Raw genomic sequence first — 27,510 nt, 5'->3', positions numbered from 1 at the left:
CACGGCGTCCCACGTTCCCTCACGGATCAGCAACATCTTGGTCGCGAATGCCTATGTCGAATAGTTCTCGCGACCACGAAGACGTTCCATCACGGGCAACGACACTCCTGCGCTTCCAGATACTCTTCCGGCATCAACTCCAGCTTGTCCTCCGCGTCCATTCCCGGCTGGTTCTCCGTTTCCATTCCCGAAACCGGATTGGTTTCCATTGGCTTGAGACATCTTGAGAAATCAGGAGCGTGAAGAAATCTTGAAGACGACGGCCGAAAAAAAATTTTCACTTGTTTGGCCGTTACTATGGTAACTAAACGGCTGGGCCAATAACCTAAAAGGTACTCGGATCGTAAGTGAAAACACGTCTGATAGTGACTAACGGTACAGACAGAATGAATGTTTTATTGATTTCAAATTCATGGCTTACTATGATACTATAACAATATGGGACCAAAATGGAACTTAAAAAGTATATAGGAGTTGGAGTTTTTCCATTTTTTATATTTTACCATATAAACCATGTACCAGGCTAGTGTGTAGCCCTACGCCAAAACCAGTTCCGATTACATTTCAGTACCTGCTGATCTCTCCATTCGCACTCCCCTCGCCACAGCTATGAAATATTTCAATGTTTTTCTCCGTTTTGCGTCCTTCCCTGAGTTTCGCCCTGGCCGACGATGGTCCCGTTTTTTGACAACAATCCGCTTCGGCTGGTGTTTTTCTCGCGTTCTCCTTGCGTTCGGGTCGGTCGAGTTTTGCAAAAAGTCGTCTCTTCGGGCTCTCGGAGGATTCGCCATCGTCGGTCGGGCGTCAAAACAGGGAGAAAAACGGATAATTTTCTGGCTTTTCCACCGAGAAAAGTGAAAATGAAAGTTGAGCGGCGGGCGTGAGTGCATCGGGACTGTGAAGTGCGTGTCGGGAATCGTTTCCGGTCCAGTTCCCGGGGGGTGCGAGTGGATTGTGAAAAATTTTTGATCGGCTGAAGAAAATTTGGCACTAGGGTGACGTCGCCGACTGTCGTCACAGCGCACACCGTCGACCGTCGTAGTGAGAAAGAAGTGTAGAAACAGAATCAGGTGGACTGGTGTTGGTTGTATGCGGGTTGTTAGCTTTGGGGGAATTTTGGCTGGCTGTGGCTGGTGATTGATAACAATACGAACAGAGCGCAGATTAGGTCAATCGCGAGTATTGTATTGCTCGATTGGGTGAAGAAAGTGTCATTTTGCACGAACCGATGCTTGCGTGGAGTTTTCGTTGAGAGGGTGGAATACAAGGGGTGGTATTCTAGTGTCGCGAAAAAGAAACGAATTTCCTATAGGGAGTTACGATGGTGCGAATCCGGAGGAAGTTTGTGCTAATTATGTCCGGTGTGACGATGTTTGCCTTCTTGCTGCTGTACGTCATTCTGAATCACTCGATTCAGGCAGAGAAACCGGTAAGTCCGAAGACACGAATGCATAGACATGACCAAAAGATTCACTACCCCCGTTTTCCTTGTTCCAGCAGAACAGCTTCATGATGCTGGAGGATAAAATCAAAGAGCTGGAATCCGGCCTGAACAAGCACCGGCGGGAGTTCGGAGCGATGAAGCAGCAGTTCGATACGATCCGATCGAACGGGCACCGGTCGAACTCGATCGACGGGGGAGACGAATACGGGGAGGAATCCCGGCTGGACAAGGTTCCGGCGGTGGCAGCCCCCCACCTGGGAAACCGCGAAATGATCAAAGACTCGGTAATCAGTCCCAATCGGGACACCGGAGGCACTTGCTCCCTTCGAACGGATATCATTCCCCAGCCGGACATACAGATGATGGATCTGTACGAGAAGGTTCCGTTCGATAACATTGACGGGGGACCGTGGAAGCAAGGCTGGAAGGTGACTTATGATGAGAAGCAGTGGAATCAGCACCACAAGCTGAAGGTCTTTGTGGTGCCACATTCGCACAACGATCCCGGATGGATTTATACTTTTGAGGAGTATTACGAGCGGCAGACGAAGGGAATCTTTGCGAATATGTTGAGGCACCTGGAGGAGAATCCGGGGATGAAGTTTATCTGGGCGGAGGTCAGTTACTTCGCTCGGTGGTACGATAAGCTGGCCGGGGAGCAGAAGGATATTGTGAAGAAGTAAGTAAGGATTTAGTAGTTGATGGCTGTTAGCGAATCATTTTTCCATTTAACAAGCGTTTTCGTGAAAGTTTCGTCATTTTGCTTGAGCTTCTTTTTCAGGGTCGGATTTTGTTTTGGAATCCTTCGATTACTTGTTCGTTTCTGTGAATCAATTTTATCTACTATTGCCAAATCATTTTTTGAATCATTGAAGGAGTTTTCAGTGGAATTCCTGGAGGAATTTTGGACGAAACGCAGCTTCGCAGCTGACACGACAAGAAGCCAGCAGAAGGTCGACAATTTTCAATTCCAAACTGTAGGGATTGAGAGGGATACTGAGAAATGGATTAACAAGGCATATAGCATTAGCAGCGGTGATGTGCCACCGGATAAACAAAGCAAACGAAACAAACGATAAAGATGAAATGAAACTTCAGTCTTGTAAAGTGTTTCACACGAGTAGGTTGCATGATTTACATCCGTCCTCGTTTATAAATGATAGAATACCGATTTATATGAGTAGTCGGACGTCCGGACACTACACCAACCAGCCACCGGAGGCTCGTTTCAGTTGTCCCGAAGTGCCCGACTGTCAAAAGAGCCTCAGCTGGTAAATCACAGTGCAGTTACCGCAGATAAATCTGGAGGAATCACTGTGACGTGGAGAAGCTACCGGTCAACATCAAGCTGGACCGCGCTTTGTATCAAAGACAGGTTCCGGTGGAGGATTTGAACGCTTTCGACACGTATTAAAGGTTTCGTCAAAGCACATTCTTCAAAACCGTATCAGAACAAGATCGCAACAGTTAATCTATGTTGTTGTTTCTTGATTACTCATGGTCAGTGACCATGTCAAGTTACGATATGTGGTAAAAGCAATTGCAAAGAACGACATCATAATTCCTTAACATGGATCATGATTGATAGAGAAGAACTTAGCAGGCGAACTAGGCGTAGAAGGAAGCAAAGCCCCTGTGTTCTCAGTGAACCAGTACTATCAAGCGAACCGAATGGGATTCACTAGCTCGAAGGTGAAGAAGATCAAAGGTTGCGAGAAATACTAGAGGCTACAACAATCCGTACATCATCAGCTCGTTTCCAGACTTGGTTTTCATGGAAATTCGACTATATCGAGTTTCCAGAGAATCGACACATGGCGGAGGAACGCTTGATGTGTCTGGAAGGAAGTTTATAAAAAAAAATCCGGAACTCAATGTCGTAAACAAATGCTCGATTATCAAACCAAAGGCTATGCTCATGATTGACTGAACAAAGAAACTGCAACAGGGATCCGATAAAAGTCTGCTATTTGCCGCTAGGAGTAGTGCAAAATCCCAACCAGCCTGGGAAAGCTCGACTTGTGTCAGCGTCGACGCTCGTCTTGTGTCGACGAGATGTGTCTTTGAACTGTCAGCGATATTCCGTTACCGCCAGCTCCACCAGTATATCTTTTACCTTATCCACCCAAAAGACCGGCAAGCTCACCGATTATGTGTAGAGGAATACGTAATGGACGTCACAACATTTGAGTCGACATGCTCGCCGTGCTCCACCCAGTACGCGAAAATCAAACACGCTGAGAAATGGAAACAGGTTTATCCGGAGGCCGCAACAGCTATTGCGGAGAACACATACGTGGATGACTATGCGAATAGTTTGGACACAGCTGAAGAAGCGGATCGTGTAGCGATACCTTTCATTGCGGAGAAGGCTATCAACTCAAAGCGATACCGTGGACTGTCGTAGGCGCCAGAGAACGATGAGTTTACGTTTGCCCTTAAACTTCGTGCGGATGTTCAGCAGCTAGTAGTTTCGGAAAACGTCATTCCAACGAAGCGTCAGGTTTTGCAAGTAGTTATGAGTATCTTCGACCCCCTTGGGCTTGTAGCCGCGTTTGTGGTACAAGGCAAATGGTTGATCTAGGATGAGCTGGTGTGAGCTGGGAATCAAGTGAAGATACATCGATGCTACTTTCCCGGATTTTATGGCAATGATACTGGACAACATTCACCAGCAGTGCAATCAGTTAAAAGAGTCACACCGGTGTGGTGTATATCACCCTTAAAACTATCAACCGTATTAGCAGATTCAAATGTATATTCATTGTAGGACCTATTGTTAAGTTTCGAACAGACACTCTTTTCATGACTATGAATAAATAGCTCCACGAGCAAAGGCTCGCCCTCTTATTAGCATCTACTGCTAAACCAGACACACGAAATCTCATCCTTTACCAACTTGAAAGAACAACTAATTTGAACCGTAAGATCTTTTAAAGTTTAAAACTCAATATATAAAAACCGGGAAGCGTGCATATCGATTCAAAGAGCGTTCTCTAGAGGTGAGATTTTCTTCTGACTAAAAAATCTACCGGCATTCGACCAGGCTCTCCGTATTAGAACTGTGGTGCCATGCATAATTACTCTATAGATTGACCCTTCAGGAAGTATCATTTTCGTGAGTGTAAAAAAATCAGTTACAAGAACGGTCCAGTCCCATTTCAAGGAAGGCAAGCAGCCCTCGTCCCAAAAGCATCTGCAATTTTTCAAGTAGAAACTATTGGAGGAATCAAGAAAACAGTTTTCCTGGAAAAATCCTGGATGAAAAATCAAAATCTGGAAGCAATTTCTAAAAGAATCCCAGAAAGAATTCTCGGAGGAATCCTGGAAACAGAAGCTGGAACTTTCCGAACACCTAACTCTTTTCTCATCTACAATATTATATTTAGGGAACAGCTTCAGGCTCCAGTTCATTCAGCATGTCTACGAACATCGTTGGAGTTCCGTAAACCGTGGTAGCCTTCAGAAAGAAACGGAAGTAGTTCTTGGAAGAATCCCGAAGGAGTAATCCCGGAAGGAGATCTTGAATTAGATGGAATTCTGGAAGAATCCCGAAAGTAGCTCCTGAAAGAATCCCTGGAGGAATACCGGAAGAGGTTTTGGCGGATTTCCGAAAGGATTTCCTAGATGAACATCAGAATTTATGAAGAAATCTCAGAAGGAACAGCTGAAAGAATATTGCATGGAATTCCTGGAGGAATCTCGAAAGGAATCCCTGCAGGAGTTTAGTGTAAATTACCTGCACCAAATCTGGAATGAATTCCTGTAGCAATCCAGGTAAGAACTTCTTGAGAAATTCTGTAAGAAATCTTTGATAATATTTTTAGAAGAAACCCAAAAGGAACTCTTGGTGTAATCTCAGAATTCCAGAAAGGACATCTGAATAAATTGGAAAAGGAACACTGGAGGATATTAGAAGGAGCTCCAGAAGAAATGCCAGAAGGAACCTCTGGAGGAATACCAGGGCAAGTCTCGGGAGGACTTGCTAGAGCAATCTCAGCTGCAACATGTTTAGGAATATCAGTATAAATTCCTGGATTCTCATCGGGAGCTAATTGAGGAATCCTAACTAATTCCCTAGAAGAATTTTAGAAGGAATTCCTGGAAGAATACTGTAAAAAAATGTGGAAAAACCGTGGAAAGAATTTGACGATTGGATTCTGAAGCTGGGTGTCGCAAAAGCTGGTCGCAGTGCGGTCCTCCAAGAGACCAAGCAGCATACTGAGTCCATCCACGTGGCTATCGCAGCGCGGAGATGTAAAATGCGGCAGTTGGAAGCGTGTGAAGTAGATCACGAATCAACAGGCGGCGTCATTGTCACATCGAAAGAGATAGATGATCTGTACAGACTATGGATCAAATTTCTGAGACCAGTGACTGGGAACGCTCAATCACAGGCAAGTGTCTTTTCGCAACTACCTCAAACAGCAAACTTTCTGTTATAAATGCAAATCGTAAGGTACATTTGAAACCACACAATTCGGAACGAATTTCTTTTCTACACCTAGCCAAGTGAGCCGCATCAAAATAGGGCCCACGATTATAAACGTAGAGTAGAGCGACAATGTTTATCAGCATAACGAAGCAAAAGCTATGCGGCTGAGTGGGGCTCAACTGCCTTTGAGCAGCATGATAAAATAAACAATCTGAAGTGACACCCGATGAAAACCATACCAGTAGCCAAGCAGATCGATAGCATTCTAAATGTAATTCCGAATGCGAGAACGTTGACATGAGTCTAGAAAGGCCTAAATGCTATCACACACGATTTGGACGTATCGATTTTAGCTATTCTCCCCCTCGAACCTCCTACTCTGAGTGAGTAGTATCGGTGTTCGAAAGTAACGCGTTCCGTCTAGTCTGTTGGTTGGCACACACGGAATGTAATACCGTGTCCCTTCGCAACAGTATCTTGAAACGACTTCCCACCGCAAGAGGAACACCACACCAATCGTGCTGCCAGTTGGAAGATTGTGCTAGCACCAGCATTTGGTGACTCCAAAGAGGAGCTACTGCCACCAACACTTTCCGAGACATGTTGTCCACAGACTGTAGATGACCCAAAGATCGTTCAAAAGGCGTTGGACAGGCCTGACGATGACCGGTGGATTACAGCGATGGAGAGCGAGATCCATACATTGATCGACAACGGCGCAGGGCGTATGGTCAATATACCTACCTTTAATACGGAAGGTGTTGAATAATAAGTAGGTCTTCGAAATCAGGTCGAACGCTGAAAGTTTTATCGAATGGTGTAAGGCGGTGACCAAGAGCTATTCGCACGTCAAGGGCAGGGACAAAAACTCTCCCATCGTCTGTTACGCAACAGTGCGTTACCTACCTCGTTACAGTGGCGGTGAAACTGCACCTCAAAATCGCACCAAATGGACGCGGTGATTGAATTATTGCAGAGAGGCTTGGATGACGAGAATATGTTTCTAGAGCAGCCCGAAGGTTCCCGGAACGATAGGGCATCAACAAAAGTCTGCAACCTGCAAAAAGCTCTGTACAGTCTGTGACAGGCCAGTAGAGTATGGAAGCGGAAGTTGGGCACGAAGCTGAAGCAGATGGGTTACAAGCAGTCGAAGTTTATAGTTGCGTTTACTATCATAGTGATATACATGGATGATTTCCTCATTTTGCGATCGATCGGCGATTGGTGTCCAGTATTTACCAAGCAGCAGCTGTGCGCCGAGATCGAAATGAAGGACTTGAAGGCTACAGTTTGGTATACTCGCTGGTATCTGGCTGGATTCAAAAGTGAACGCGCTATATCGGACCAGATGGTCGCCATCTGCCAGGTGTTGCTGAAATGCCGAGAATACAACCAAGAAAAGGATGGGTCTCAAGGTAACGTACCACTTTTATGAAAAGTCCGGCCATTAGCAGAAAGACTGTCGTGCTATGGTCGAGCAACGTGCAGATCAAGCAGGTGGGAACCAGAATATGTCTCGTGTGCGCAAAGTGAGAAGCGGAGTGCTCCTAGGGTGAGAGCAGCTCGTCGAGAAATCCGAAGTGGAGTACATCCAGAATATTCGTTTATGGCGATGGGCAACGGGCCATGAGCAGGAGCCTGGGTAATCGACTCTGGAGCAAGGTCCCACATGTGTGCGAACCTGGATCAATTCGTGGACATCGATGAGAGCCTACTGGATGCTGGATCTAATGCGCACGGACGTATGCGGTCCGGTCCCGTGCGAACATCAACGACCGGGGTTTACCATTGTTTTCTTACGTTGACCAACGATTTCTTCCCCTATTGCGTAGTGTACTGCCCCATTCGCAAAACAGTCCCATATGAATAGGAAACCCAGTAATACGGCGTTTCGGAGCGAATGAATAGCTCATTCATTGAAATGCCTAGTTGCATGATATTGGATTCTCGTCTACCGTTGAAGTATTGGGCTGAAGCTTTCAGCAAGGCCCGTTATCTGCAAAACCGTATACTCACCTTCTGCTTCAGCCGTTGCAGAAGACCCCGTTTGAAATGTCGAGTGGGAAGAAACCGGACCTGAGTCACATGAAGATTTTTGCATCGCCGCCGTATATGTGGATTCCCTGACAGAAGAGATCGAAGCTAGAAGCGAAATCAAGGACCGCTTCATGGACCTCGAAAATGACAAGCTGACTGTAAGCCGCGACGTTGTGTTCCTGACACCGGTCGAAGTTCTGACAACCGAACCTCACGAGGAAAGTATCATTGATTTCAACCAACTGAATCTGCCAGAGTTGATGACGTCTCCGTTTCCATATCGAGCGACCATGAAGAGCGAAGAAGACTTCAGCGGCTACGAGTCTACCTACGGCTTATGACGATTTCTTCGGTGCCAGCGAAGTAACTGATGATCAAGATGAAACTCTGCAAGAGTTTCAATTCAATGCTCGTGATCAATTGTATCATTGTGTACGCCGACCAGTGTTCACAGAACAAGCTGCTCAGGATGGTTGACAACCGGAATCCCTGGTGTCCGACCGACAATCTCCACAAGCTGGCCGATGTCGACACCATCGATGCAAGCAACGACTTACTTCAGGATGTCCAAATGTATCCGCATTGACGCACTCTTCAAAATCTGTGATATTAGTTTTAAGATATTCTGAAATCTAGATTTTTTTAAATTCCTCCCTCAAAAAGCTACAGATAGCTAATACTTTACTGTTGTATGTATTTAAGTATCTTATAATGAATTTGAATTGCTTTCAGCTGAAATGTAAACCAAATATCTGACTTAAAAGTAAATGTCAATATTTCAGAAGTGCTAACGTTAAAATCTAAAAAATGTTCTACAATTTTCAAGAGAAACTGCGCTGAACTTTTGTTGGCAATTTTTCAGAATGCCCGAGAGAAATTTCCAAGTTTTTTTCGGTGATATTCCTTGGGTGGAAAGTTTTTAGAATAGTTTCCTAGAATTCTATGGGAAAAATTGTGATGCTTTGTGGGAAGTATTCTGTACAGCTTCTTAAAAGGTGTGCGTAGGATGTTGACAAAAAAAAAGGTTCGCTACCAGCCCTGCATCATCATATACATACTTTTTTTGCTAACTTTTCATGATTTCCTTTTCTCCAGATTACTCAAAAACCACCAGCTGGAATTCGTGACCGGCGGTTGGGTCATGCCGGACGAAGCCAACTCGCACTGGTACTCGGTGCTGCTCCAGCTGACCGAGGGTCAAACGTGGCTCAAAACTCGCCTGAACGTCACCCCGACCTCGTCCTGGGCTATCGATCCGTTCGGCCACTCGGCCGCCATGCCCTACATCCTGAAAAAGTCCGGATTCGACAATCTGCTGATCCAGCGGACTCACTACATCGTGAAGAAGAACCTGGCCCTCAAGAAACAGCTCGAGTTCCGCTGGCGTCAGCTGTGGGACACCACCGGCGAAACCGATCTCCTGACGCACATGATGCCCTTCTACTCGTACGACATTCCGCACACCTGCGGTCCCGACCCGAAAGTGTGCTGCCAGTTCGACTTCAAGCGTCTGCCGCACTTTGGCGTGTACTGTCCGTGGCGGGTACCGCCGCAACCCATTACCGATGACAACGTGGCCGCACGGGCCAAACTGATTGTGGACCAGTGGCGTAAAAAGTCGGTTCTGTACAAAACCCGGAACGTGTTGATTCCCCTCGGGGATGACTTCCGGTACACCCAGAGCAAGGAGTGGGAAGCCCAGCGGGTCAATTTCGAAAAGCTGTTCGAGTACATCAACAACGACCCTTCGCTGAACGTCGAGGCCAAGTTCGGAACGCTTCAGGACTACTTCGATGCCATTCGGTCGTCCAACAAGCCGGAGGACTTCCCGTCGCTTAGTGGGGACTTCTTTACCTATGCGGATGTGAATGAGGACTACTGGAGCGGGTATTATACTTCGCGGCCGTACCACAAACGGCAGGATCGCATCCTGATGAACTACGTTCGCTCGGCAGAGATGCTGTACGCGTGGAACCTGTGGGATGCTAAGGATTGGCAATCGCTGGAGGATAAGATGGAGTACGCGCGGCAGCAGTTGTCGCTGTTTCAGCATCATGACGGGATCACGGGAACGGCGGAAAACCACGTGGTGGTGGATTACGCCACGCGAATGGCCACGGCGATCGAGAACTGCAAGTTTGTGATGCAGCAGGCGGTTTATAGGTGAGTAACGTCTATTCCTTGGAGGAATTCTCCGGAATTCCCAGGAGGAATTCTCCGGAATTCTCAGTAGGAATTCTGCGGAATTCCCAGGAGGAATTCTGTGGGATTCCCAGGAGGAATTCTGCGGAATTCCCAGGAGGAATTCTGCGGAATTCCCAGGAGGAATTCTGCGGAATTCCCAGGAGGAATTCTGCGGAATTCCCAGGAGGAATTTTGCGGAATTCCCTGGAGGAATTCTCCGGAATTCCCAGGAGGAATTCTCCGGAATTCCCAGGAGGAATTCTGCAGAATTCCCAGGAGGAATTCTGCGGAATTCCCAGGAGGAGATCTGCGGAATTCCCAGGAGGAATTCTGCGGAATTCCCAGGAGGAATTCTGCGGAATTCCCACGAGGAATTCTGCGGAATTCCCACGAGGAATTCTGCGGAATTCCCAGGAGGAATTCTGCGGAATTCCCAGGAGAAATTCTGCGGAATTGCCAGGAGGAATTCTGCGGAATTGCCAGGAGGAATTCTGCGGAATTCCCAGGAGGAATTCTGCGGAATTCCCAGGAGGAATTTTGCGGAATTCCCTGGAGGAATTCTCCGGAGTTCCTAAGAAGAATTCTCCGGAATTCCTGGGAGGAATTCCCCGGAATTCCTGGGAGGAATTCCCCGGAATTCCTGGGAGGAATTCCCCGGAATTCCTGGGAGGAATTCCCGCGAGGTATTCTCCGGAATTCCCGCGAGGAATTCTCCGGAATTCCCGCGAGGAATTCTCCGGAATTCCCGCGAGGAATTCTCCGGAATTCCCGCGAGGAATTCTCCGGAATTCCCGCGAGGAATTCTCCGGAATTCCCGCGAGGAATTCTCCGGAATTCCCGCGAGGAATTCTCCGGAATTCCCGCGAGGAATTCTCCGGAATTCCCGCGAGGAATTCTCCGGAATTCCCGCGAGGAATTCTCCGGAATTCCTGAGAGGAATTCCCCGGAATTCCTGAGAGGAATTCCCCGGAATTCCTGAGAGGAATTCCCCGGAATTCCTGAGAGGAATTCCCCGGAATTCCTGGGAGGAATTCCCCGGAATTCCTGGGAGGAATTCCCCGGAATTCCTGGGAGGAATTCCCCGGAATTCCTGGGAGGAATTCTCCGGAATTCTCCTGGAATTCCTGGGAGGAATTCTCCTGGAATTCCTGGGAGGGATTATCCTGGAATTCCTGGGAGGAATTCTCCAGGAATTCCCCTGGAATTACTGGGAGGAATTCTCCTGGAATTCTCGGGAGGAATTCTCCTGGAATTCCTGGGAGGAATTCTCCTGGAATTCCTGGGAGGAATTCTCCTGGAATTCTCCTGGAATTCCTGGGAGGAATTCTCCTGGAATTCTCCTGGAATTCCTGGGAGGAATTCTCCGGAATTTGTGGGAGGAATTCCCCGGCATTCCTGGGAGGAATTCCCTGGAATTCATTAGAGAAATTCCCCGGAATTCCTTAGAGGAATTTCCCGGAATTCCTGGGAGGAATTCCCGCGAGGTATTTTCCGGAATTCCCGCGAGGAATTCTCCGGAATTCCCACGAGGAATTCTCCGGAATTCCCGCGAGGAATTCTCCGGAATTCCCGCGAGGAATTCTCCGGAATTCCTGGCAGGAATTCCCCGGAATTCCTGGGAGGAATTCTCCGGAATTCTCCTGGAATTCCTGGGAGGAATTCTCCTGGAATTCCTGGGAGGGATTATCCTGGAATTCCTGGGAGGAATTCTCCAGGAATTCCCCTGGAATTACTGGGAGGAATTCTCCTGGAATTCCTGGGAGGAATTCTCCGGAATTTGTGGGAGGAATTCCCCGGCATTCCTGGGAGGAATTCCCTGGAATTCCTTAGAGAAATTCCCCGGAATTCCTTAGAGGAATTTCCCGGAATTCCTGGGAGGAATTCCCCGGAATTCCTGGGACGAATTCCCCGGAATTCCTGGGAGGAATTCCCGCGAGGTATTCTCCGGAATTCCCGCGAGGAATTCTCCGGAATTCCCGCGAGGAATTCTCCGGAATTCCCGCGAGGAATTCTCCGGAATTCCCGCGAGGAATTCTCCGGAATTCCCGCGAGGAATTCTCCGGAATTCCCGCGAAGAATTCTCCGGAATTCCCGCGAGGAATTCTCCGGAATTCCCGCGAGGAATTCTCCGGAATTCCCGCGAGGAATTCTCCGGAATTCCCGCGAGGAATTCTCCGGAATTCCCGCGAGGAATTCTCCGGAATTCCCGCGAGGAATTCTCCGGAATTCCCGCGAGGAATTCTCCGGAATTCCCGCGACGATTTCTCCGGAATTCCTGAGAGGAATTCCCCGGAATTCCTGGGAGGAATTCCCCGGAATTCCTGGGAGGAATTCCCCGGAATTCCTGGGAGGAATTCCCCGGAATTCCTGGGAGGAATTCCCCGGAATTCCTGGGAGGAATTCTCCGGAATTCTCCTGGAATTCCTGGGAGGAATTCTCCTGGAATTCCTGGGAGGGATTATCCTGGAATTCCTGGGAGGAATTCTCCAGGAATTCCCCTGGAATTACTGGGAGGAATTCTCCTGGAATTCTCGGGAGGAATTCTCCTGGAATTCCTGGGAGGAATTCTCCTGGAATTCCTGGGAGGAATTCTCCTGGAATTCTCCTGGAATTCCTGGGAGGAATTCTCCTGGAATTCTCCTGGAATTCCTGGGAGGAATTCTCCGGAATTTGTGGGAGGAATTCCCCGGCATTCCTGGGAGGAATTCCCTGGAATTCATTAGAGAAATTCCCCGGAATTCCTTAGAGGAATTTCCCGGAATTCCTGGGAGGAATTCCCGCGAGGTATTTTCCGGAATTCCCGCGAGGAATTCTCCGGAATTCCCACGAGGAATTCTCCGGAATTCCCGCGAGGAATTCTCCGGAATTCCCGCGAGGAATTCTCCGGAATTCCTGGCAGGAATCCCCGGAATTCCTGGGAGGAATTCTCCGGAATTCTCCTGGAATTCCTGGGAGGAATTCTCCTGGAATTCCTGGGAGGGATTATCCTGGAATTCCTGGGAGGAATTCTCCAGGAATTCCCCTGGAATTACTGGGAGGAATTCTCCTGGAATTCCTGGGAGGAATTCTCCGGAATTTGTGGGAGGAATTCCCCGGCATTCCTGGGAGGAATTCCCTGGAATTCCTTAGAGAAATTCCCCGGAATTCCTTAGAGGAATTTCCCGGAATTCCTGGGAGGAATTCCCCGGAATTCCTGGGACGAATTCCCCGGAATTCCTGGGAGGAATTCCCGCGAGGTATTCTCCGGAATTCCTGGGAGGAATTCTCCGGAATTCTCCTGGAATTCCTGGGAGGAATTCTCCTGGAATTCCTGGGAGGGATTATCCTGGAATTCCTGGGAGGAATTCTCCAGGAATTCCCCTGGAATTACTGGGAGGAATTCTCCTGGAATTCCTGGGAGGAATTCTCCTGGAATTCTCCTGGAATTCCTGGGAGGAATTCTCCGGAATTTGTGGGAGGAATTCCCCGGCATTCCTGGGAGGAATTCCCTGGAATTCCTTAGAGAAATTCCCCGGAATTCCTTAGAGGAATTTCCCGGAATTCCTGGGAGGAATTCCCCGGAATTCCAGGGAGGAATTCCCGCGAGGTATTCTCCGGAATTCCCGCGAGGAATTCTCCGGAGTTCCCGCGAGGAATTCTCCGGAATTCCCGCGAGGAATTCTCCGGAATTCCCGCGAGGAATTCTCCGGAATTCCCGCGAGGAATTCTCCGGAATTCCCGCGAGGAATTCTCCGGAATTCCCGCGAGGAATTCTCCGGAATTCCCGCGAAGAATTCTCCGGAATTCCCGCGAGGAATTCTCCGGAATTCCCGCGAGGAATTCTCCGGAATTCCCGCGAGGAATTCTCCGGAATTCCCGCGAGGAATTCTCCGGAATTCCCGCGAGGAATTCTCCGGAATTCCCGCGAGGAATTCTCCGGAATTCCCGCGAGGAATTCTCCGGAATTCCTGGGAGGAATTCCCCGGAATTCCTGGGAGGAATTCTCCGGAATTCCCGCGAGGAATTCTCCGGAATTCCCGCGAGGAATTCTCCGGAATTCCCGCGAGGAATTCTCCGGAATTCCCGCGAGGAATTCTCCGGAATTCCCGCGAGGAATTCTCCGGAATTCCCGCGAGGAATTCTCCGGAATTCCCGCGAGGAATTCTCCGGAATTCCCGCGAGGAATTCTCCGGAAATCCCGCGAGGAATTCTCCGGAATTCCCGCGAGGAATTCTCCGGAATTCCCGCGAGGAATTCTCCGGAATTCCCGGGAGCAATTCTCCGGAATTCCTGGGAGGAATTCTCCTGGAATTCCTGGGTGGAATTCTCCTGGAATTCCTGGGAGGAATTCTCCTGGAATTCCTGGGAGGAGTTCCCCTGGAATTCCTGGGAGGAATTCTCCGGAATTCCTGGGAGGAATTCTCCGGAATTCCTGGGAGGAATTCGCCGGAATTTCTTGGAGGAATTCTCCTGGAATTCCTGGGAGGCATTCTCCGGAATTTCTGGGAGGAATTCTCCTGGAATTCCTGGGAGGCATTCTCCGGAATTTCTGGGAGGAATTCTCCGGAATTCCCGCGAGGAATTCTCCGGAATTCTCGCGAGGAATTCTCCGGAATTCCCGCGAGGAATTCTCCGGAATTCCCGCGAAGAATTCTCCGGAATTCCCGCGAGGAATTCTCCGGAATTCCCGCGAGGAATTCTCCGGAATTCCCGCGAGGAATTCTCCGGAATTCCCGCGAGGAATTCTCCGGAATTCCCGCGAAGAATTCTCCGGAATTCCCGCGAGGAATTCTCCGGAATTCCCGCGAGGAATTCTCCGGAATTCCCGCGAGGAATTCTCCGGAATTCCCGCGAGGAATTCTCCGGAATTCCCGCGAGGAATTCTCCGGAATTCCCGCGAGGAATTCTCCGGAATTCCCGCGAGGAATTCTCCGGAATTCCTGCGAGGAATTCTCCGGAATTCCCGCGAGGAATTCTCCGGAATTCCTGGGAGGAATTCCCCGGAATTCCTGGGCGGAATTCTCCGGAATTCTCCTGGAATTCCTGGGAGGAATTCTCCTGGAATTCCTGGGAGGGATTATCCTGGAATTCCTGGGAGGAATTCTCCAGGAATTCCCCTGGAATTACTGGGAGGAATTCTCCTGGAATTCCTGGGAGGAATTCTCCTGGAATTCCTGGGAGGAATTCTCCTGGAATTCTCCTGGAATTCCTGGGAGGAATTCTCCGGAATTTGTGGGAGGAATTCCCCGGCATTCCTGGGAGGAATTCCCTGGAATTCCTTAGAGAAATTCCCCGGAATTCCTTAGAGGAATTTCCCGGAATTCCTGGGAGGAATTCCCCGGAATTCCAGGGAGGAATTCCCGCGAGGTATTCTCCGGAATTCCCGCGAGGAATTCTCCGGAGTTCCCGCGAGGAATTCTCCGGAATTCCCGCGAGGAATTCTCCGGAATTCCCGCGAGGAATTCTCCGGAATTCCCGCGAGGAATTCTCCGGAATTCCCGCGAGGAATTCTCCGGAATTCCCGCGAAGAATTCTCCGGAATTCCCGCGAGGAATTCTCCGGAATTCCCGCGAGGAATTCTCCGGAATTCCCGCGAGGAATTCTCCGGAATTCCCGCGAGGAATTCTCCGGAATTCCCGCGAGGAATTCTCCGGAATTCCCGCGAGGAATTCTCCGGAATTCCCGCGAGGAATTCTCCGGAATTCCCGCGAGGAATTCTCCGGAATTCCCGCGAGGAATTCTCCGGAATTCCTGGGAGGAATTCCCCGGAATTCCTGGGAGGAATTCCCCGGAATTCCTGGGAGGAATTCTCCGGAATTCCCGCGAGGAATTCTCCGGAATTCCCGCGAGGAATTCTCCGGAATTCCCGCGAGGAATTCTCCGGAATTCCCGCGAGGAATTCTCCGGAATTCCCGCGAGGAATTCTCCGGAATTCCCGCGAGGAATTCTCCGGAATTCCCGCGAGGAATTCTCCGGAATTCCCGCGAGGAATTCTCCGGAAATCCCGCGAGGAGTTCTCCGGAATTCCCGCGAGGAATTCTCCGGAATTCCCGCGAGGAATTCTCCGGAATTCCCGGGAGCAATTCTCCGGAATTCCTGGGAGGAATTCTCCTGGAATTCCTGGGTGGAATTCTCCTGGAATTCCTGGGAGGAATTCTCCTGGAATTCCTGGGAGGAGTTCCCCTGGAATTCCTGGGAGGAATTCTCCGGAATTCCTGGGAGGAATTCTCCGGAATTCCTGGGAGGAATTCGCCGGAATTTCTTGGAGGAATTCTCCTGGAATTCCTGGGAGGCATTCTCCGGAATTTCTGGGAGGAATTCTCCGGAATTCCCGCGAGGAATTCTCCGGAATTCTCGCGAGGAATTCTCCGGAATTCCCGCGAGGAATTCTCCGGAATTCCCGCGAAGAATTCTCCGGAATTCCCGCGAGGAATTCTCCGGAATTCCCGCGAGGAATTCTCCGGAATTCCCGCGAGGAATTCTCCGGAATTCCCGCGAGGAATTCTCCGGAATTCCTGGGAGGAATTCCCCGGAATTCCTGGGAGGAATTCTCCGGAATTCCCGCGAGGAATTCTCCGGAATTCCCGCGAGGAATTCTCCGGAATTCCCGCGAGGAATTCTCCGGAATTCCCGCGAGGAATTCTCCGGAATTCCCGCGAGGAATTCTCCGGAATTCCCGCGAGGAATTCTCCGGAATTCCCGCGAGGAATTCTCCGGAATTCCCGCGAGGAATTCTCCGGAATTCCCGCGAGGAATTCTCCGGAATTCCCGCGAGGAATTCTCCGGAATTCCCGCGAGGAATTCTCCGGAATTCCCGCGAGGAATTCTCCGGAAATCCCGCGAGGAATTCTCCGGAATTCCCGGGAGCAATTCTCCGGAATTCCTGGGAGGAATTCTCCTGGAATTCCTGGGAGGAATTCTCCTGGAATTCCTGGGAGGAATTCTCCTGGAATTCCTGGGAGGAATTCTCCTGGAATTCCTGGGAGGAGTTCCCCTGGAATTCCTGGGAGGAATTCTCCGGAATTCCTGGGAGGAATTCTCCGGAATTCCTGGGAGGAATTCTCCGGAATTCCTGGGAGGAATTCTCCGGAATTCCTGGGAGGAATTCGCCGGAATTTCTGGGAGGAATTCTCCTGGAATTCCTGGGAGGCATTCTCCGGAATTTCTGGGAGGAATTCTCCGGAATTCCTGGCAGGAATTGTCCGGAATTCCTGGGAGGAATTGTCCGTAATTCCTGGGAGGAATTCTCCTGGAATTACAGGGAGAAATTCTCCGGAATTCCTGGGAGGAATTCTCCGGAATTCCTGGCAGGAATTCTCCTGGAATTCCTGGGAGGAATTCTCCGGATTCAATGAAATATCTCTCTAAATATTGTTTGTCTCTTCCCACAGACTTCTGACGAAACCAACGGTTTACCAAGCGGACCCGACCTTCGCCTACTTAAGTATCGACGATTCGCGAACCGTGGACGGCGCGGACACCTTCCGTCCGACAATCATCATCGGCGATGAGCTTCCGATCAAACAGGTGGTAGTTCATAACTCGCTCCCTTATCAGCGCACTGAACTGGTCGAGGTCTACATAGGAAAACCGTTCGTAACGGTGCAGGATGCCCGCACCGGACAACCCGTCCCGGCGCAGGTCGCTCCGGTGTGGTCGTGGCACACAAGACCCGACGGAACCAGCACCCCGCAGGCATCCACCACCAAGTTCCGGTTGCTGTTCAAGGCGTCCGTTCCGCCGTTGGGCCTGGTTGTGTACACTATCAATTCTCGGAACCGGGCGGACGAGAGCACCGGAGTCACGTTCGCCAAGATCACCGTCTTATCGGCGCCGTTCACTATCAATCTAAACAAGTACCCGGAAGTTCCGGAGTTTGGCGAACCGCGGAAGATCTCGCTCAAGGTCGGGGACGCCGGTGCCGGCGCGTCCTTCAACGCCAACGGTCTGCTGAAGTCGATTTCGATCGATGCCATTACGGTTCCGGTCCATCTGGACTTCCTCAAGTACGGAATGCGATTTACCTCCGGGAAGAGCGGGGCTTATCTGTTCCACCCGGATGGACCAGCCACGACGCTGAGGTTAGGCGAACCGGTGGTGCTGGTGGTCAAGGGACCGCTGGAGTCCAGTATTACCAGCGGGCTGCCGTTTACCACGCACCAGACGGTTCTAAGGGAGGATGGTGCTGTGGAGATCCGGAATCTGGTGGACATTGGCGACCGGGAGAATACGGAGATCGTGATGCGGGTGTCGACGAACATCGAGAGCGGCGAGTACTACTATACGGATCTGAACGGGATGCAGATGATCAAGAGGAAGCGATGGGACAAGTTGCCCCTGCAGGCCAACTACTATCCGGTGCCGTCGGCGATGTACATCCAGGACGACAGCTGGCGATTGACGATTTTGAGCGCGCAGCCCCTTGGAGGCGCGTCGCTGAAGGCGGGAGAGGTAAGTGGTAGATGGAGGACATTGACCTTATAGCAATCAGATCGCTTCCAGGTAATCAGTTGGTCATCAAGTGGACAAGTGCTCTTCAGTTACTAGTTAGTTAGCCATTGGCCATTAGATATCCAAATGACCTCTGAATATCAAACCTTGAATCACCTCTGAAATCCTCCTACTGAAATCTACTACTGTAAGGACTACTTTTGAAGAGACCCCTGGGATTCCTCCTCTTCCAGAGATTTTACCAGAACTCTTCGTAGGATTCCTTCCGCAATTCTTGCCGGTGTTATTCCTGCCGTTCGTCCTGGAATGATCCTCCATTTCTGCAATTTGTCCTCAATTTCCAATTCCTCTGGGTTTTTTTTTTCGAATAACTCTGCTACCGAATTTTACCTGGAATTTTTGCCTGAACTTCACTTCCGTTTTTTTTGTGAAATTCTTTCAGGATTTTCTATCGAAGTTTATCCAAGAATTTCTCCCTGAACTCTTCCGGGTAGTGCTCCTGATTTCTTCCAGGAATCGGAGAAGAAACATACCCAGTCAACGTCTAGATCCAGCCATTATTTATTCCCTTAAAATCCAATTTCTAAGAGTCTGGAATCCAAATGTCGAACGTGTTTCCTTATGCCTGAGGCGTTCATTACACCTTAAAACTCCTTGAAACCTCCAAGAACTCTCCCGAAACCCCGTAGAACGCCCCCTGAGCCGCCACTTGAAAACTCCTGGAACGGCCCTCGGAATATTCCTGGAAAACTCCTTAAATCCTTTGGAACATCCTGGGAACGCTCCTGAACCCTCTTAGAATCTCCTGGAACACCCCAGGAATGCTTATTAAATCCTCTGAGATTCCTTAGAAAACCACTGGAACCCCTGAGCTATTCAAAACTACCTGAGACGCCCTTGCAACTGCCAAGAAATCTCTTGAAATATCTAGAACGCCCCTGCAGTACTCTGAAACACCCCTAAAACCCCTTTTAAAACTCTGGAACGCCCCTAAAACCCACCGAACCGCCTTTAAAATCCCCTGAACTGTCCCTGAACCCTTGAAAACGCTCTTGGACCCTTTAGAACACTCTGAAACGGCTTTTAAACCTCCAAAAACTCTGAAAACCCCGTAGGATGCCCCTGGAGCTCCCTGGAACGCGTCTAAAACCCCTTAAACTCTCTTAAACGCCCCTGAAACCCACTGAACTGAACTTGAAATCCCTTGAAAACTCCCGGATCGCCCGAGGGACTTCCTGATACTCTCTGAATACTCCTGGAACGCCCCTGAAACTCTCCTCTGGAATGTCACTGGAACGCTCCTGAAATCCCATGAAAAGCTCATGAAACCCACTAGAATCCCCTTAACCTTCCGTAACTCGCGCGGTTGACTACCTGCGTTAGCACCGCACTAATGCTGAGTACAAAAAGCGAGATTTTTTCAACGTGTTGTACAAAATACAACAGCGCGATCGCTCGAGGGTAAAAGACCCCTGGAAAGCCCCCGAAACTCCTAGGATCACTCCTGAAATGCCTCTGAACGCCACAAAACCCTATGGAACGCCCAGGAAAACCTTTTGGAACACCCATAGAACGCCCCTGAAACCTCTAGAAGACTCATGGAACTCTCTAGAAATCCCTGAAGCCCCTTGGACTTGCTCTGGAACGTCCCTCGGATGCCTTCAAACCTCCTGGAACACCTCTGGAACGCTTCTCAAACCATCAAAAACTGCATGGCACGCCTCATAAAACGCGCCAGAACACCCCAGGAAAGTCTCTTCAACGCCCTGAAAATCCTAGAACGCCTCTAAATCGCTCTGAAACCCGTGGAATACAACAGAAACGCCCTGAAACCCCTTGAACACCTTTGGAACCCCTTTGGAATCCATGGGATTTCATGGGATACCTTTAACTCTTTGGAGACGGAATTTTCACCTTTCTGGATGCAACCTCGCTGGTCTAGAACACGTTTGTGATGGTGATTTTCTCGACTGGGAAAGTAAGACCCATCCATCCCCAAAGGCTTAAAACGCCCCGGGGCGCTTCTAAACCCCGCCGAAAAAAACAAGGAACGACTATGGAAGCTCTTGGAGTCAGTCAGCTACCCCTCCGAACACCCCTGAAACCCCTAGAACGTCCCAGAAATCACCTAAAAACTACTTGAACACTACTAAAACCCGCTGGAAAGCCTCTGTGATCCACGGGTATCCTTTTAAACTTCCTCGAACTTCTCCAGAATGCATCTAATGTCCTTGGAAATTATATGCAACGCCCATGAAACCCCCTGGGGCACCCCTAGGGCGCTTTTGAAACTTCCTGAAAAGCCCCGGGATGCTCGTGGAACCTCCTGAAACTCCCGTTGACACCTCTGGAACGCCTCCAAAACCTCTTGGAACACCTCGAAAACGTCTGCAACCCCTTGTAAACCCCTGAAATGCTCCTGACACGGTTTGTGTGAAAATTTTGTCAATAACACAAATTTCACAGAATGGACATTGCAACGATATTCCGTTACGAGTGTTGATTTGAAGGCCTTAACTCCAAAGTGTTCCGAGAACTTACTACGGGTTAACCCCTTGAGCCCACCCCAGAAGCCTTTCAAAATTCATCTGAAATACTCTCTAAAACCTCTAAAATCTTTCAAAACCCCCCACCCCAGAAAATCCTCAGATTTTTTTTGTAAAACTCCCTGAAATCCCCTTAAAAGTTCCTTGAAGACCCCCTGAAACCCACTCGAAACTCCCGTAAAAACCATGTAACCCTTTGAAGCCCTTCCAGGGCTTTTAATCCTCATGTAACCTATTTCGAAAAACTTTTTCAATCCTTGTGTAAACAACCCTGGAATCCCCTAAAATCATCTGAAACCCTCTCCAAATCCATCATAAAATCACCCTGAACCCCCTGGAATCTCTTGAACCACACTGCCGAACTATTTTGATCCCCGTCAGAACTCCCCGAAACCTTCACCAAACATGTCAAAACAAACCCCAGAAACCTCCTTGAAACCCTCCTGATGCCCTCTGAAACTGTTCTGGAAACCACCTTGTAACACTTCCGAAACAACCTCTAAAGCTCGCCTGGAACTCACGTGAAATCCTTCCGGATAACCAGCTAGAACCCCTCTAGAATGACTCCTGGAAACCTCGTAGAAAACCAGGAAAAAACACCTAAAACCCTGGAGTCCTCTGAATTTTCATGAAACCTCCCAGAAAAATCATTTGAAGCCTTTCAAAGATCATTCGGAATCCAGCTTGGATAACCCTTCTGCAACATCTCCTGAAATCATTGTGGAACCCCCAGGAAACTACCCTGGAATTCCCTGAAACCCCATTCGAAACCATCCTAGAATCTCCCTAAAACCCAATCTACCCTGATATCCCCCCAGAAACTACACACTGGAATCGCACTGGAGAACTATCCTGAATCCCGTTGAAACCCTCCCGAAACCTTCATCGAACTCTCAAAATAAACTCCTTAAATCTCCTTGCAAATTCCATGAAGTCCTCTGAAACTGTTTGCTCTGTAACTCCTTTGGAACGACCCCTGAACCCCCTCAATCCCTTTGAAACCCTTTAGGTAACCCTGAAACCCTAGTGGAACCCTCGGAATCTACCCTAGAAACCCCTGCAATCCCTTGAAACACCCCAGAAAATCCTCTGAAACCAACCTAAAATCACCTTAATACCTCGCTGGAACCGACCTGAAATTTCGTTGGAATTTCCCTGAAATTCCATTGGAATTCCTCTAACATCTCTGAAACGCCGCTGAGAACCCTGAATCTTGTTGAAACCCTCCCAAAACATCCATCAAACTCTCAAAACATACCCTTGAAACCTACAGGAAATCCCCTGAAGTGCTCCTAAACTGTTCTGGAAATCGCCTTTGGGAATCCCTCAGTGAAGTCTATCCAAGACGACAATCTATTTATTAGATAGCAAGGTTGCAGAACAGATAGATTTTAGAGAGTCACACAGTGCCCTGATTTCTCTATGATGCGTTTGGCAATCGGACGAGCGTGGTTGCCACTATATAGCCATATGGCTATCATGTAGCCAGCCGGCTTCTAGTTAGCTTGGCAGTTGCCAAAAAGACGGTAGCCATCAGGTAGCAAAATCGTGGCCAGACCACATCCGCTAGTCGTTGAGTAGGTTGTCTGATAACCGATGGCCACTAGCAGGTATTAGGACTGTCGCCAAAAAGTTACTGGATAACCAGATGGCCACTAGCATAGCCACTAGATAACAAATTAAACTCTTGATAGCCAAGGGGCCGCTGGTATGGCGGTCAAGTTTCTAATAAACAGTAAGATGATCTTCAGATGTTCAAATAGCTATTAGCTAGCTTGGCAGTCTCCAACTAGTCAAATGACCGCGAATTGATAAGCAGACATAGCATTAAGATAGTCAAATGGCCAAATGAGATAGTTAGCTATGGCTGTTCTTTTGATTGAAAGCCTTAACTACCCTAACGACCATTGGATATTGCTTGACTGTTTGTTGACCTGACAGCCATTTACAACCTCTATGGCCACTCGATATCAGACGATTCCATCACAAAGAGCCGAATGGTCATCATCACAGGCCAATGGATAGCCATATTTTATTCTGACATTCGCTAGATAATCCGTGTGGAAAACAGGTCAGTCATATCCTCTCAGGATTCTGTGGAGAATCCTCTCAGGATTCTGTGGAGAATCCTCTCAGGATTCTGTGGAGAATCCTCTCAGGATTCTGTGGAGAATCCTCTCAGGATTCTGTGGAGAATCCTCTCAGGATTCTGTGGAGAATCCTCTCAGGATTCTGTGGAGAATCCTCTCAGGATTCTGTGGAGAATCCTCTCAGGATTCTGTGGAGAATCCTCTCAGGATTCTGTGGAGAATCCTCTCAGGATTCTGTGGAGAATCCTCTCAGGATTCTGTGGAGAATCCTCTCAGGATTCTGTGGAGAATCCTCTCAGGATTCTGTGGAGAATCCTCTCAGGATTCTGTGGAGAATCCTCTCAGGATTCTGTGGAGAATCCTCTCAGGATTCTGTGGAGAATCCTCTCAGGATTCTGTGGAGAATCCTCTCAGGATTCTGTGGAGAATCCTCTCAGGATTCTGTGGAGAATCCTCTCAGGATTCTGTGGAGAATCCTCTCAGGATTCTGTGGAGAATCCTCTCAGGATTCTGTGGAGAATCCTCTCAGGATTCTGTGGAGAATCCTCTCAGGATTCTGTGGAGAATCCTCTCAGGATTCTGTGGAGAATCCTCTCATGATTCTGTGGAGAATCCTCTCAGGATTCTGTGGAGAATCTTCTCAGGATTCTGTGGTGAATCCTTTCAGGATTCTGTGGAGAATCCTCTCAGGATTCTGTGGAGAATCCTCTCAGGATTCTGTGGAGAATCCTCTCAGGATTCTGTGGAGAATCCTCTCAGGATTCTGTGGAGAATCCTCTCAGGATTCTGTGGAGAATCCTCTCAGGATTCTGTGGAGAATCCTCTCAGGATTCTGTGGAGAATCCTCTCAGGATTCTGTGGAGAATCCTCTCCGGATTCTGTGGAGAATCCTCTCCGGATTCTGTGGAGAATCCTCTCCGGATTCTGTGGAGAATCCTCTCAGGTTTCTGTGGAGAATCCTCTCCGGATTCTGTGGAGAATCCTCTCCGGATTCTGTGGAGAATCCTCTCAGGATTAGTACAGGAGCTTCCAGAAAGGTAGATCGAATTCCGAAAAGGTCAGCAAATATCCAGGTAATCATCACATGCTAATGGATAACTAGATCATGTTGAAACACCACGTGACTGGTTATGAGATGCCCTATAGCCACTAGATTGCAAGGCGTTCTGCCACCAATGGCCACTATATCTTAGACGGTGTCCAAAGAGTCTCAAAATTGCCAAGTGGCCATCACATGCTAATGGATAGCCATATTTTATCGTGACATTCGCTGGAAAATCCATGTGGCAAACAGATGGTTACTATACTTCAAGATGGTTCCCATGTGGCCTTTGATAGCCAGAGGATAATCAGATGCACAGTAGACAGCCAGATGGTATCCAAATATTCGAAAGACAGCGAAAGAGCTTCCAAAGGGCAGATCGACTAAGATGGTCAACATCCAATTGTCAGTCATTAAATGCCCAGATGGCCACCCTAATGGCAACTAGATAACTAGTCAGATGGCCATTGGATAGCCACATTGTACCCTGATATTGTCACCTAGACAATCAGATGGCCACTACACAGTTATATGCTTTCCTGCGAGTTATTTAGTAGTAAAATGGACACCAGCAAATAAGTTGCTGTCATATACCTAATTTTCATTAGATGGCCATTTGTTCTAATGGCAAACCGCTCGATTGACAGGTGGCCCTCTCGGAGCCAGAATACTCATAGATATCGCGATCGACTAGAGATTGAGATGATTTTCAGTTGTTCCCCAATCAGTTGGTTAAGCGATAATCAATGGCCACTATGTACAAGATGACCAGACGATAGCCAGACAGATAGCCAAATGGCACCCATATATGGGGAACCACTAGAAAGGCAAATCTCCTATCTATAGATAAACAGTCACATAGACTTGAGATATCAAATAAATAGTTGACATATGCCAAAGAATGGCCACAGCATAGCCACAAGATGACTCGGTAAACCTCTGATAGTCAGATGGTATTATTTTGATTGCCACTAGAGAGCCACATATCGGTTAGATATCCTGTAGGTAGTATTTGTAGCTAGATCATTTCCAGATAGTCACTAGCTAGTTAAATGGACATTAGACTAGAAAATGACTATCAAATTGCCTCAGATGGCCAAATAATTTCCAGAAACTCAATCCATCGAATGATAATTTTTAGATGCCAATTACCAGCAAGCTCGATGAACACCAGAAAGCTAGGTGATCGCCAGGATTTGCGTTAGATAGTTTCAGATTGCCAAATATCCTCCTGACCAAATTGCCACTTGATAGCCACTAAATAGCCATTAGCTTGTTGAATGGCCAACAGAGAGAAATATTACCGCCACATAGTCTTTAAAGGACTTTTGTCATAATAATTTTTTGGCATAAAGTCATTAGTTAGAAATGCCATTTGGAATAATGGTCATTTGGCATAATAGATATTTGGTATCAGGGAACAGGGGTATTTCGATTATGCCAAATGGCCGTTATGCCTAACGTCTTTATGCCAAGTTAGATTATGCCAAACGACCTTATTCCAAATATTTTTAAGCCAAATGTTCCACTCCCGTCCAATAATCATTGGACTGGCAGATGGCCACTTAAAAGCTTTTTACACTGTTAGAAGGCCATTAAACAGCCATAAAACTGCCAATTAACCATTTAGCCACAGAATAGCCAAATAACTTTCTTCTCACTTCTACCCCCGCAGATGGAAATCATGCAGGACCGACGACTCTCGCAGGACGATGATCGGGGCCTTGGCCACGGAGTTCTCGACAACCTTCCGGTACTGCATCTCTTCCGGCTTGTGCTGGAAAGCCGCGAACCATGCACCAAGCTAGATCCTGGCTATCCGGCCGGATTCCTGACCCCGGCAGCCCACGGTGAACTGCGCACCCTGCTGCACCCCCTGGAAAAGCTGATCTTCAACGAGAACGAATGGACGGGCCTGCTGCCGAGCTTCGGCGCCAACCATGAACCCCTGGAAAAGGGCATGGAGGTGGTGGCCATGCGGAGCCTTCCGCATGTCCGCGTCGGGAAGGATAAACGGCCCGGGATTGGGCTGGTGGTGCATCGGACCAACTTCGAGGACTGCGGTTCGGAAGCTAGCGGAGAGGGAAATGTAAGTGTTGTGGTTGTCGAATTTGACCGAGTTCGGAGGAGCCGAACTTCGGTAAAACTTTTACCGAGCTTCTGTCAACTTATACTGATTTTCGGTAAACATTACTGAACTTTGGTAAACTTCAATGGGTTTCAGTACATTTCAGCCGAGTTTCGGTAGATTGTTACCGAGTTTCGGTAAAATTGCTTCAAGAACTAGTACACATTGTCGTATATTTTTCTTCCCTCGATTTTCAGCTGAACGTCAAAAAACTCCTCGATCTGGACGACGGCCACGAGATCTACGGTTCGGCACTGACGCTGCTCCGCAAGCAGGAACCGGTTCCGTCGGACGACATCAGTCTCTGTCCGATGGACACCAAGGCCTTCATCATTCAGCGGTAAAATGGGTGAAGCGTCAAGTAAGTCATGCACGCGCTTTCGCCGTTGCCGAGGGAGGGAAAGAAACTAATTTATTGACTTTCGCGTGTTGATATTTTACCTGACGATCATCGATCGAACGATCGAGTGATTGAAATGAGTGTACGTGAGTGAGATCGAGTGCAGGGGAGTGTGAATGCTGATTGATTGTGGTTAGGATTGAATGCTAGTTCAATGGAATGACGCATTGTATCTCCAGCATATTTATTTCAAACTACAATATTGTCATCGACTTCGGTAAAAAGTTTCGGAGAAAAATAGGAACGGTGTTATTTACCGAGCTTCGGTAAAACCTTGATAAAGTTTAGTAATAATTGGCATCTAAGATTGGTGAACTTTAATTGAATTTAAAATTTTTACCGATGCTCGGTAGATTTGTCAAGCACGTTTCGCCGAAATTCTACCACCGAAGCTGATCGGTTAAAAATTCCATTCAAAACACCACAGTAAACATAAATCAAATACAAAGGATGAGGACGCTACTGGAACCAGTGAAAACGGGAGTGCAATTGGGTTGGAAGAAATGGATTTCTAAAAAGGGCATTTGACGCCCAAATTATGGAACGGGTTTATTTTCGGGGTAGGACAGTCAACTGCGCTAGGAACACTGCACTGACTGCAATGGGCGGGCAGTTCTACTACATTGTGTGTAGGTATTATATCTTGTAAAGTTTTTATAGGTGATAAGTATAACGGTAATTTCCTTCACAAACAAAACACACAGAGATGCATTAAAAATGGGCACATTAAACTTAAACGATAGGATTGTGCGTATCGATTGGAAACACTGAGAA

General features: G+C 48.3%; 1 protein-coding gene across 2 annotated transcripts; it reads left to right on the top strand.

Annotated features, from left to right (window-relative positions):
• Positions 1–714: 714 nt before the first annotated feature.
• Positions 715–27,510, top strand: LOC109405454 (alpha-mannosidase 2). Of its 2 annotated transcripts, none has more exons than XM_029856724.2 (6): positions 715–1,429; positions 1,501–2,123; positions 9,012–10,079; positions 17,471–18,530; positions 25,884–26,297; positions 26,534–27,510. In XM_029856724.2, the coding sequence occupies exons 1-6, from the start codon at positions 1,322–1,324 to the stop codon at positions 26,678–26,680; spliced, it is 3,420 nt and encodes a 1,139-aa protein (XP_029712584.1). In that variant the 5' UTR covers positions 715–1,321; the 3' UTR covers positions 26,681–27,510. The 2 variants fall into 2 exon arrangements, with proteins under 2 accessions (XP_029712584.1, XP_029712583.1); XM_029856723.2 differs by having other exon boundaries at positions 1,498–2,123.

This window comes from Aedes albopictus, chromosome 1 (assembly GCF_035046485.1).
Source record: "Aedes albopictus strain Foshan chromosome 1, AalbF5, whole genome shotgun sequence".
Classification (NCBI taxonomy): domain Eukaryota; kingdom Metazoa; phylum Arthropoda; class Insecta; order Diptera; family Culicidae; genus Aedes; species Aedes albopictus.
The sequence above is the reverse complement of the archived record's forward strand: the minus strand, read 5'-3'. Positions and strand labels throughout refer to the sequence as shown.